Below are 12486 nucleotides of genomic sequence, written 5' to 3' on the forward strand. Positions count from 1 at the left end.
ATTAGTTAAATTTTACCATTAAAGTGCTTGCTTCTACTTGACTTATGTTACAAAATAAAATATACCTGTAAGTGGTAACAGAAGTCAGCTTGATGGGTGTCTGTAACTTACTATATTTCTGTGAGTAACTGCCATGGAGAAAATTAATTACTAGGTGTCCCTGCTCCACTTCAGTTACAATCTCTGACTGTCATATGTAAGAATATAGTTTAGGCTTTTCGATAATCATGCAGCAAAGGAAGAAAATGTGACTAGTGGAAAAAAGAAATTTTTGTTTCCAGTGGTGAATCTTGGAACAAAGTGCAAAAACTAGTTGAGAGTCGCCTCATGACGATGAAGAGCATATGTTCTTTGTTTTATAGGTAGAAATACTGAGATAGGGGAAGATTAAGTAGTTTTCCTAAGGTCACAGAGAAGTTGTGGAAGAAAAACCCCGAAACACAATCTTTAATTTCTCTTTCCAACTTTTGTGCATATTTCTCAGGGCTGTTCTTCCTCATCTTTGTAGGGGTTTGCTATACCAGATACATCAAATCACAGGAGGCCTAATAACAATACAGTTTGAGGCTCAGCTCATCTGTCAGTACTAACCTTGGCTTTAAAATATGTGAAACTTAGGAGATTTCATAAAAGTACAATTCCATGGAGTTAGAAGCAAATACTAGACTGGAAAAATATTTTTAAAATTCATTAACTTTTAGTACTGACCTGACATACTCTTAACTCTTTCATGTCAATTGTGTGTCCTGAGTAAATGCTTATGCACGTCATTAACTTTAGACATCTGAAAAGCTTTATAAGAATCAATTATACTAATTGAAAGGGTGCATCTGGGCAAGTGTAATGCATTTTTAAAGTACTGCATCTTTTGAAGGAACTGCATTAGAGATGCAGTTTCCTCCTGTGTGACCCTTCAGGCATGGCAATGTGTAGAAGGGTATGGATTTTCCATTCTGTTTCTTGAATCAGTGGAAAACATGTAAGTGTCCCATGGCCTATTCAGGAATGTCCATTATGGAATTTTACATGGGAGAGCTTGTGCTGTCTAATGATGTAGTCTCAGATTTTTGTGTCTCTTTCTGAACCATCTTCTTGTACACATGTGGAAGTCACAGTGAGGTCTAAAAGCTGAGGAAAATTAATAATGGCTTTGTTTTTACATTGTGGGTAAACCATGCTTTGCAAAAGTTCCCCTTAGCAACTTTTTTCACATACGTGTCATGTTCATTTTCTTAGTGGCTGAAGGTAATGATTCATAACAAGGTAGAATGCTCAAGTTGGCTGATAATGCAGCGAGCAGATTCTTTGTGGGAAGAAAGAAACAGGAATTTATATAATGAAACATATACTGCAATGTGCTATCATAACATTTCCCATTACTGTAGGTGATAATTGCCTCCAGGACAAACTAACATTAGAAAATCGCATATGACTCCATAAATGAAAATACCAAACAATAATGGACTCAGAGGCACCCAATGAGCTTTCCTTTCAGGTTTTAACTGTCTTTGTGTACTGAGACAGTTTAACCTGAGCTGCAGTCACACTGTTCTAGACCAGACCTAAGACTTGACTCAAGCCTGATGAAGTTAAAAAGAGTGTTTGTACAGATCTACTTATCTTTCAAGTTACAGTCAGCATCACAGAAACAACTTGGCCTGGTTTTGCTGTGAATTTCTGTGCCTCTCAGTCAGAGGTTTCGTGGATTATGACTGAGTGTGTATTGTAGTAGCCCAACTGAAAGTGGGTCTGAAAGTCTCCTTGGCAAGAGTTGGTTAAAATTTTCCTGGAAGTAATAAAAAAATCTTTAGTACTATATCTGCATCTGCTCTTTGTGTAAGTTTAAAAATAAATAAAGCCAAACAAACCCAGAAGGACAGGGAGGAAAAGTTTACTGTAAAGAGGGATGAATCCCTTTCCATTCTTCTACTGGTCCTACTGTTTACCCTCATTTTCAGATGAATCATATTCTTGAGAGCCTATGTCTTATCTGAAAAGTTTTTGCAGGTAATATGCCAGCCAGCCACTGTGTGATGCCAGCTTTGTAGTCCAGTATCACAAGATCATGACATCTCTATACACAATGAGGTGATACCAGTGCTTGGAAAATGTACTAGTGTTTTCCTACGCTGACGTGACTCTTGCAGCATTCACTTTGATTTGTGAGCCAGGTACGCAGAGTTCCTGTGGTGTGGCTCCAGCAGAACCTTGCTGCTGCCAGGACTGTGGTAATTAAAGAACTGTTTTCCTACAACCTCCCACCGACTTCTTACTACTATTTGTGCTTTGTCTTAGACCATTGAGGCTGGATTAGCTCTAGAGAAACTCTTCTGGCTTCATTAAGCTTACATTGATGATTTCTTCAGCCTACTATCGTAGAATCGTTAGGTTGGAAAAGACCTTGGAGATCATTGACTGCAACCGTACCTGTCTACTACTAAATCGTGTCCCCAGGCACCTTGTCTACCTGCCTCTTAAACACTTTCAGGATGGTGACTGAACCTCCCTGGGCAGTGCTTGATAGCCCTTTCTGTGAAGAATTTTTTCCTAATATCCAACCTAAGTTTCCCCTGATGCAGCTTAAGGCTATTCCCTCTTGACCTATCACTTGGGAGAAGAGACCAATAACCACCTCTATGCAATCTACTTTTAGGTTGTTTTTGTTTTTTTAAAAAATCCATTTCTGTTAGCAGTACAGCAAAGAGCCACACTTTGCAACTGTCTACAGTACAAAGGATAAAATCCCTCTTTATCCAGCTTTTAAGTATTCAAAGCCAGCTGAAAACAAGAAGAACTTAGAAGGGCTGTAAATAGGACAACTTATCCTGACAACTGCAAGCTTTGCTGGAGTTTGAAAGTGAGCATATAGACAGTAAACTTAACGGGGTAAAGAAGTTATATAATCTTTGTTCTACCTGAAATGTGCAGTGTATGGGATTGTGGCCCATATCTTGGGTTGCTAGGAATTTCAGTACTGATGATTTATTTCTTTATTCTAAGACTGCTTTTGTATAAACCTATTTATAAGATGGGACTCCTCCCATTCTTATGATGGTATCAACTGCAAGGCTACGAGCACAAGTATTTGAACTGCGAAACCTGTTGCCTAGCTCCTGAAATACTGTTGTCTGATACTAACATTCCTTTGCAGTTAAGAGCCCTCTCTCAGTTGAGCCATGTGGAAATGGTGGTTTCAGAAGCAGAGAGAAACAGATGCCCTGTCAGAATTACTGCGACGGCAGTACCTTTCACTGTGGGATCAGAGCATGAGGGCCACATTGCAGGACTTCTTGGAATGGCTTAAGTAAAAGACCATGGAATCATAGAATGGTTTGTGTTGGAAGGGACTTTAAAGATCATCCAGTTCAATCCTCCTCCTGCCATGGACAGGGACACCTCCCACTGGATCAGGTTGCTCAAAGCCCCATCCAACCTGGCCTTAAAACACCTGTAGGGATGGGGCAGCCATAGCTTCCCTGGGTAACCTGGGTGCCTCGCCACCCTCACAGGAAAAAACTTCTTAATATCTCATTTGAATCTCCCCTCTTTCACCTTAAAACCATTCCCCCTCATCCTATCCCTGCGCTCTCTGATCAAGAGGCCTTTCCTGGCTTTCCTGTAGCCTCCTTTAAGCACTTGAAGGCTGCTGTAAGGACTTACCAGAGCCTTCTCTTCTCCAGGATGAGCAACCCCAACTCTCTCAGACTGTCCTTGTATGGGAGGTGCGTCTTTGTGGCCACTGAGGAGAATGGGGACACGTCCAGCTTACCTGTGTTGGTCTCTAAAGAGCTGTAGAAATGCCCAAAAGCATTGGAGGTGCTTTTGGTTTTTTCTGAATATCAAGGTTTCTGTTGGATTTGCGTATGACACTTTGCTTCTCTATCTTACCTGAAAATATGTGAAAATTTACTCAATGTCACATGCTGTGATGATGCATTGTGGTATAGTGGTGGATGCAAAACAGATTCCGGAAGTGTGGAAAATGAGGCTGTAACCTACAAACCATAGTGACTAAGATCCCTGGCTGAATGTGAAAACTCAAAAAGCGGGAAGCTTGTGATCGCTGCCTTATGTAGTGCTTCTGTCTTGACTTGCAATGGCCCAAAAACTACCCTGGCTCCTGGCATCTGCTTTGAAGGACCACCAACAGTGACCAATTTCTTGGATGATCAGAGCAAACGTTTTCACTTGTGACCTAAGTTTGAATTTGAGCTCAGGCCCACAGAGATGAATAACTTGTCTGTTAACTCACAGCACTGCTTGCTGCTGCAGCACCAAAGGCCAAGGGGAAGTGTCTCCGTTTTGCCTCAGTCCTTTCACACCTCCAAGTCACTGGAACATCCCCAAGTGCATGGTGAGCTACAGGCAGTCTCCAGTGCAGAACAGATTGTGCAGCTGACTTTAACTGAAGCGTGAATCATCTCAGTCCTAAATTATTTTAATCCAATCAGTCATCTGTGTTAAAGGGTGTAAAGAGACAGCAAAGCGGAAAGAATGGCTGCCAAGTAGAGGATACGGGACACAAATAAAGCTGCTATGATGAGATGAAATAGGGACTATTAGTGATTTATTCCAAATGCCGCTGGGGTTACAATGTGAATCAATTAGATATTCAGGTAAAATGGATTTTGTAGGCTTCCCCCTGAATGATTTTTATAGTCTCAGTAGAGGTATAGGGAAGGCAAAGCTGTTAGTTACACAGGGAGTACACATGAGAGTTTCGAAGTGCTCCCAAACAAATTCTCCCTAATTAATATGTGGTTTTCAAGCCTCTTGTAAGTAGACAAGCACAAACAGCTGTAGTTCTTTTTATAGATACAAACTAATCTCTAGTATATGGAGAACAACATGCTGCGGATGCGTAAGGCTTTTCTAGCCATGGAAGTATTCTTTTTATACCCTCTAAAAGTGGAAGGGAATGCAGAAGAGTGCAGAATATAGTCTTCAAAAATACTATTTGGGAACAAAATCATTACAGGAGCAAAGGCTGTAGCTCTTAAGGACACATACCATGCACTTCTTATTAACACATGGAACAGCATGTGTCAATTTTGACCTGTTATCTTGACAGGTTCAGCCTTTTGTGACCTGTATGAAATGGGCAGCTTTCTCTAGTATTTGATCCTAGTTTTTGCTATTGTGAATGAGTGGCCTTCATGACAAAGGATGGGAAGAATGACATGCTTTGTGTTTTTAAATAATTTTAAAAGCTTAAGAAATAAGTCATAAAAAATTCCTTAGATCTGATGAATATCTTTGAATATACTTCCCATTTAAAGATGATATATCTGCTGCTTTCTTTCTCCTTATTGCTAGCTGTATGTATTATCAATTTAATATTGTCCTCTGCCTGGAGACAATATCCGGTTGTGGTAGGTGAAGGCAATAACTGTAACAGCTCCTTTCCATCTCCTTTCTATTGAAATGCTAAAGTGGAAATGATGTGGATTCCACACATCTCTAGAACAACTGATTTTTGAGAAATAACACTTCTGCAAGATTTACTTTAGAAAAGCACGTCTAAAGGTAAAACCCTTTGAAGTAAAAGAAGACATGTATTGACTTACGCACAAGACATTTTGGTATAAACATTGCTTTGAATTCTGCATTTTTCTCATGAAAACCATTAAAGGAAAGACAGAAAGGTTTCTCAATACTTTCCTGTCACTCTGGGGAGGTTAGCTAAGAGTGGGTTAGACTGGTCCCTTAAGTGACTGTTGGGAAAAGCAGCTAAGTATGAGAAGGACCATAGCCTCATCCTCAGTGTTATTCCTTTCTCTCCCCCAGAACCTCAGAAATTAAAGTAAATATCTAACACTTGACTTTACTGCTCATGTGCAGGAGAACAGGAGGGAAAGTGCATCATGAATGAGAGACGGGAGCATTGACTGTGTGACTAAATTTTCATTTGGTTGAGGAAATTCACTCTAATGGGGAAACTGTCTTCAGGAAGCAACGTATGTTTTTCCCCAAATCTCTCCAGTTTAGTTCTGTAATAGCTTTGAAGTTAAACCACACTAAGTGAACAAACACATTTTTAATCTCATAGTTCCTTTCCTTCTCCAGTTAATCCTAGGAGGCTTGTAGGTAGGATCCATGCAGTGGTGGAATATACCTGAGCATAGTAAAATCCAAGTGGAAGAATTTGTTTCATGAGCTGCATAAAGAAGAGAGAATAAAATATCAAGGTGACTCGGATCAAGAAGTGAAACACTTGATAGAGTTCTGATGCTGAAAAGCTTACTCCCCTTGCTTTTATCCCTGCTTGTCTTATGTCATATCTTTGTAGGAGCGTTTCGGCAATTCAGGAAGGTATTCTGGATTCATCTGGTTTGTAGTTGTTCTTGAGGTGTTGGCTAAAGTGACGTTTTAGCTTGTATCACTCAGCTGTTGGATTTCTTGGTCTGCTTGTGGCTGTTGATCTTGGGGTACAGGAAATCAGAGTTGTATCCAGAAGGTAGCTCTACTCCTTGAACGTTGCTGTATGTTATTGTAATGCTAGGAATCTGGGCTGCAGATGGTCTGTGGTGAGACTCTCCTTTTCTTTGTCCAATACTATTCAGGCTCTCACTTTTCTGAAGGATAGAAGGGTTTAAAAGAAATGGAAATCACAGACATCTACAAGATCAAGTTGCATCATCTGTGAAAGTGTGGCATATATTTAGATAAGCACTTTGCCGATCCCCATGACCAACTCAAAACTAAACTTAAAGGATGGAGGAAAAAGTAGATCTGAACATTTTTTGAATGTTTCATTACTACCATGAGAAAAAAGCTGTTAAACAAGTTGGTTTACTAAACAAAGTTTACTTTGCATTTGCTACTTAAGAGTTGGCCTACTTTGGTGAAAGACCAGGGTAATGACAGCATGTTGGACTATGAACAAAAGTGCTGTAAGCTCAGGCAGTCTATGAAATCGGTGAAGTAAGGAATCCCTCCATAAAGAGAGACTGTTTAGATTCATTGAGGCAGGAGGTGATGCCTCAATATAGTGATAACAGCCTGGATAGTTTGAAGGTGGAAGCAAACTAGACAATTAAGCAAAAACAGGAATTGAGGGAAGAACTAGTTAGCAGGTTTTGACAACAGCAATGTTAGTTGTCACTCGCACAGGACAAAAAAAAAAATCAGAGTGTTAGGATGAGGCTAGCAATAGCTCATAGGATCACTACTAACAATAAAGAGATAATTTAAGATGCTTACATTACTTTGGGGTTAATACTGCAAAGATAAAACTGTTCTCAGCTGCCTGCTCATTTCTCTTATTTCTATCTGTTAGGAATTACGGCAAGTTGACTCACTTGTGGCAGATGTCAAAAAGACTTTACCGATATGCTGTAGCTTTGTTATGTGGAAGCAGAAATAGACACTAGCACAGTGTCTTACTAAATAGGCGATAAGACATGTTTCAAGAGCTTACTTTGACTTCCTCCAGGTTGCATTTTTTAGATGTCTGGTGCTGCCCAAAACAGAGAATGTCACAGGGTTAACAGGGTTACTTAGTACAGCAGTACTTGCCATCAAAATGGCTGTCCCATCTTAGTGTGTATATTCATTCATATCAAGATGGCACAAAAGTAAAGTTTTCGTGCTCCGCTAAGGGCATCAGGGGACCTACTGAATTCAAGAAAATATTCAGGTTCCTTGAAGAAGCTGGACTTAAGGAGAACCCCATAGTATGCACGTTCTCCTTCTGCTTAGTTTTAGCAGTGATCCACCCTTTGGGGTCACATTTTGTGTATCCTTCTGGGAGTACTGTGTGATTTTTGCATCTAAAAAAACCCCTTTATTTGTGCTTAGAGACTGGGATTGTCATTAGGTTTTGTTCCCTTGGTTAGTTAGATCCATGCCAAATATTAAAATAATAATTCTTACACTAAGAGTAGCAGTGTGCTCTGTAGCATTCAATTCCACCATGGATATGTCATCAACCTCTACAGCTGTCTGAAAAATGAACAGAGGTAAGAAAGACATAAGTAACATGTAGGTATGCCACAATATTTTACATACGTGAAATGCCAAGTGCAGGAAAAAGAAAAAGGAGGACAGTAGAAGACTGACTGAAAAGTAGTGATATGCTAAAGAGAGCCTTGTTTTTTACCTCTCACCGTGTGTTTCATTAATCACATGAAGTTCAACAAGGGCAATTGTCAGATTTTGCACCTGGAGCACTGCAACCCTGCATATACATACGGACTGGGGAGTGGCAGGCTGGAGAGCAGCCCTGCAGAAAGGGATCTGGGGCTCCTGGTCGACAGCAAGTTGAACATGAGCCCAAAGTGTGCCCTGGCAGCCGAGGGGGCCAACCGTGTCCTGGGTGCATCGAGCACTGTGTTGCCAGCCAGTCAAGGGAGATGATTGTTCCACTCTACTCCACGCTGGTGTGGCCCTCAAATGCCATGTGTAGTTTTGGGTGCCCAGTATGAAAAGGATCTAAAGCTACTGGAGAGTGTCCAGAGGCAGCCACAAAGTTGGTGAAGAGTTCAGAGGGGAAGCTGTATGAGGAGTGGCTAAAATCACTTGTTCTGTTCAGCCTGGAGGAGACTGAGGGGAGACCTCATCATGGTCTACAGCTTCTTCACAAGGGCCGGGGTAGGGGGGGTGGGGTGGGGGTGGGGGAGGAGCAGGTGACAATCTTTTCTCCCTGAAAACCAATGATAAGAACCGAGGGATTGGCAGGAAGGTGCACCAAGAGAGGTTTAGGTTGGATGTTAGGAAAAGGTTCTCCAAGCAGAGGGTGGTGGAGCACTGAAGCAGCTCCCAAGAGAAGGAGTCACACTGCCAAACCTGACAGTATTCAAGCACTTGGACAATGCGCTCAGACACATGGTGTGAATGTTGGGGTCATTCTGTGCAGGGACAGAAGTTGGACTCTGTGATCCTTGTGTGTCCCTTCCAACTCAGGTCATTTTATGATTCTGTGATATGAGAGCAACAGAACGATTGACCAAGTAATTTGGACAGTGACATACAAATATTACTGGATACACGCTTAAAACTAAGCACAAGACAACATACCATTCAGAAGCTAATTTCGCTAAAACAGCACCATTGCTTGTCACAAATGTAACAAAGACAGCTGAATAATGAACCAGGGTGGAAATAAAAAGCTGACAACCTTTTAGAATCTAGAAGTCATTCATTACTCATTGTGTTAACTCATAGGTCATTGCCATCTTCTTGGCAGGAACCTTCTTGATTGATTATGGCAAAATGTGCAGATTTGTTAACCTACCAGTTGTCACAGAAATGAGATGTTAGACAGTCAACTACCTTCTCACAAATCCCAGAGTCGTGGCTCTTCCATTTAGGTTTGGCTCTTACGTCAGTAGTTTGAGTTGTGTCTTTGACCGTTTCATAGGAGGTCTGCCTGCTAGCAAGTCTGGAGAACATAGTGGGGGTATCAGTTTCTGTGTCAGTACAGCCCTAGAATGAATACAGCAAAAACAATCACTCTATTTTCCTTAGACTTCCATCCAGTGTGCTCCGTCAGAGTTAGTTTTAACTAGACAGAAATTGCAAAAGAGACAGACATTGTGTAAAAGTGCAACAGTTATGCTGTGTATGACTTCATGAAATCTTTGCTTATACGAAGTACAAGCAAAACTATCAAGTCTGTTGAGTCTAAATTTCAGCTTACTTTTTCTTCTTTCCTCCACAGGATGCGCTGCAAAATTGCAAACAAAACAGTGTTTCATTATAATCTATTTTGAAACCTCTCTGGTGCACCTGGTGGCCCTGAGGAGACAGTGTTTCCATAGTGCTACCCAATTAGAAAGCCTAAATAGGTGTTTGGAGGAACTAGGGCCAAGGTTTCCAAAGCAGCCAGGGTGGAAGCAGGCATAAATAGAAGGAATTATTCAGGGACTGTGGAATCACTGCTTTAGAAACATTTTTTGCCATGAAGGATCCCTAATTTTTAAAACCTAATTTGAGTTAATGGGAAAACAAAGCAAAAAGATAGAAAAACCCAGCCCACCAGAATTTCCTACAAGTCAAATCCACTGTTCCTTTTCCTCATTCTGTCAGTCTTCACTATGACTCTGTTGTTTTTTTAAGAATCAAGATTCACAATCTATGTGATGCAATATAAAGCTGTTTTTTATTAGCCAATGCCTACTAGCCAGAAGAATTTCATTTTGATTGGACCAAAAAGTCATAAGAGTATAGAGTGCAAAGAAACTGAACTATTACTGTTAAAAACAATGGTCAGAATTCAGCACTTGTCTGATACAGCAATTATCTTGACTATGAAAAAGAATCGCTGAGAAAATTATAGCTTTTAATGTGGATGGAAATTTCATTTAAAACAATTGCAAAGAAAAAACTCGTGTGCTTAGTTACTTAGCAATGTAACTTTGGGTTGCAAGAGAGAGCCTAGTATTTGCCCTCTTTCCAGCTGCTGTGCAAAACATTTGGTTTCGCTTAGACTGGCAGCAGCAAGCTGTGGAGGTCTTCTATGAGAATGGTTCTGTAATGGATTTACTGATTTGTCTAAATCTGGTGATGAATATTTTTCCAAGTACAGCCTACTACACTTGCAGAAAGCATTGGCTGTTTCACCGCAACCTTGCGTGCACTAGAGAGCTATTTAATAACCAGCAGTTTCTTTTTATGTGTGTCCTGACTCCAAATGTGTGGTTAGGCAAGCACATGTAGAAGTATGATCAGGTGTTCAAGGGCACTCTGAATCTAAGCTTTCCTTACTTTCTGAAATTCCTGTTGTCCCATCTTTCCACTCTTCCTCAGTGTCACAAACCATCAAGAATACAAACATCTCCAATCTGCTTTTACTCTTCAGCCTTCTGTCTTTCATTTTGCTTTCTCCCTCTGCTTTCTTTGGAGCTCTTGTAATGAGCACCATAATGCATATCTTTTAAGGAATCTACCACCTTGAAGGATGCTATATGAAAATTAATTACTTTGCAATTAAAAATGGATGTATGGGAAGTGTCTCCCTTACTGATTCACTGTCAGAGAGAGAAGACAGTCGCCTTTTTCCTTTCTGCAGCCCACTTATCTCAGAAGATTGGCTGGATACCGTCGCTCGTCTGGAGGAGGGATAACTGCTGAAAGACCGTGAGTCTTCAGGAGAAACTCTCAGCAGGAATCCAAGGCAAGGAACATATGTTGCAATGGCTGCTCTAATGAATGAGAGGGAGAATCAGTCAGATCAGAAATTCAGTTATTATAAACAATGCATTTATTCAGAGAAATGAACTAATGCTGCGTGGACTGGAAAATTACTGGGTACAAGAACAGTTTTTTTCACATATTCAGTATCTCATGTACAATCACCCTGCAAGATGACTTACTTACAGTGTTCTACAGAACTCAAATTTATTGCTTGGCAGGAATAAAGGCATTAAAGTATAACTCTTCAAACTGAAGGAAGCTACTAAAGTGATGTTTTATCTGCTTTCAGCTTAATCAGGGAAAAAATAAAATTCTGTCCCTTTAAACTGAACCTTGCAGAAGGACCACATAATGAATTACTTTAATCTCCCCCTAAGCAGCTATTCTGTCTTGCTCTTGCACATCTGTTTGCCTGGTATCTAGAGTTGTACAAAATATGCATCTGTATTACAATATTTCTTTCCTCATATGAAACAAGGAAATTCTTTTCCTCCCAGCCTTCCCCACTTAGATGTTCCACCTCTTCTTCATCCAGTTCCCTGGTAGGTCTTGGTAAGAGGTGAAACTGCAGTACCTATATGGTTTTGCTGCTACCCTTCGGATCTCACAGCCTGCATCTGAGCTTGATGCAGGAATGACCCTAGATTTTACAGCTCAGAAGAAATACTACCTGAAACATGAAAGCTTGAAGATGGGTGGGGAAGACACACTAAGTAGGGAAGAGGTGGATTGACTTCCTGAATTGCATCTCTCACTGGCCTGGCCTCTCACAAACTGCTATTTGCTGCAATGACAAATGTCTGCAGCTCTCATGAAGATAGTTAAAAAATTTACGGTCCTTTCCTTTGAGATGGGAAAGTCTCTATCTTTTATCATGTAATCTGTAAGTACAGATCAGTATCCATAAACATCTCTAACTCCCATCTGCATAGTAATTTGTTCCACGTACAAATTCCACTGACATTTATGGCTTTGAGAAGTTTTCTTGGGGAGGGCTAGGCTGTCTTACAGAGATAAAATAAGCAAGTGAAGCGGAGTTCAGGTACTGGTCCTAAAAGTGACAAAGTTACTGTCTGATTTTCTTTGCTGTATTAAACATAGCTTATAAGAGTGAACTTACCTGTATTTGGGATGCGTGATGGCATAAATGATGGGGTTGTGGATGACAGAAGCTTTGGCAATCACAGCTGGTATGGAGTTCATGAAGGGTGTTAGGATATGGGCATACCTAGATTAATACAAATGCATTATATATTTAGTACTGCGTTCTATGTAGTCTATGCGATTATACACTGACAAGACAATGCTTTGTTAGTGTTCCAGAGAGAGTAAAAGGTGCAGTTCTGTACC

At 40.6% G+C, this 12486-nt stretch overlaps 1 protein-coding gene across 10 annotated transcripts in view; it reads right to left on the reverse strand.

Annotated features, from left to right (window-relative positions):
* Nucleotides 1–12486, reverse strand: part of OPN4 (opsin 4) — a 30782-nt gene continuing 18296 nt past the window's right edge. For 3 of the 10 annotated variants that reach the window (XM_054071340.1, XM_054071339.1, XM_054071341.1), the window contains exons 6-12: nt 12257–12364; nt 10964–11144; nt 9641–9667; nt 9274–9426; nt 7876–7944; nt 7421–7459; nt 1–6575 (exon numbers count right to left, since the gene is read on the reverse strand). In XM_054071340.1, coding sequence (XP_053927315.1) covers nt 6384–6575; nt 7421–7459; nt 7876–7944; nt 9274–9426; nt 9641–9667; nt 10964–11144; nt 12257–12364 — 769 coding nt within the window. In that variant the 3' untranslated portion in view covers nt 1–6383. Of the gene's footprint in view, nt 6576–7301; nt 7460–7875; nt 7945–9273; nt 9427–9640; nt 9668–10963; nt 11145–12256; nt 12365–12486 lie in introns of all 10 variants that reach the window. The other 7 variants (XM_054071335.1, XM_054071333.1, XM_054071336.1 and 4 more) reach the window with 5 other exon arrangements.

This window comes from Cuculus canorus, chromosome 7, assembly GCF_017976375.1.
Source record: "Cuculus canorus isolate bCucCan1 chromosome 7, bCucCan1.pri, whole genome shotgun sequence".
Taxonomy (NCBI): domain Eukaryota; kingdom Metazoa; phylum Chordata; class Aves; order Cuculiformes; family Cuculidae; genus Cuculus; species Cuculus canorus.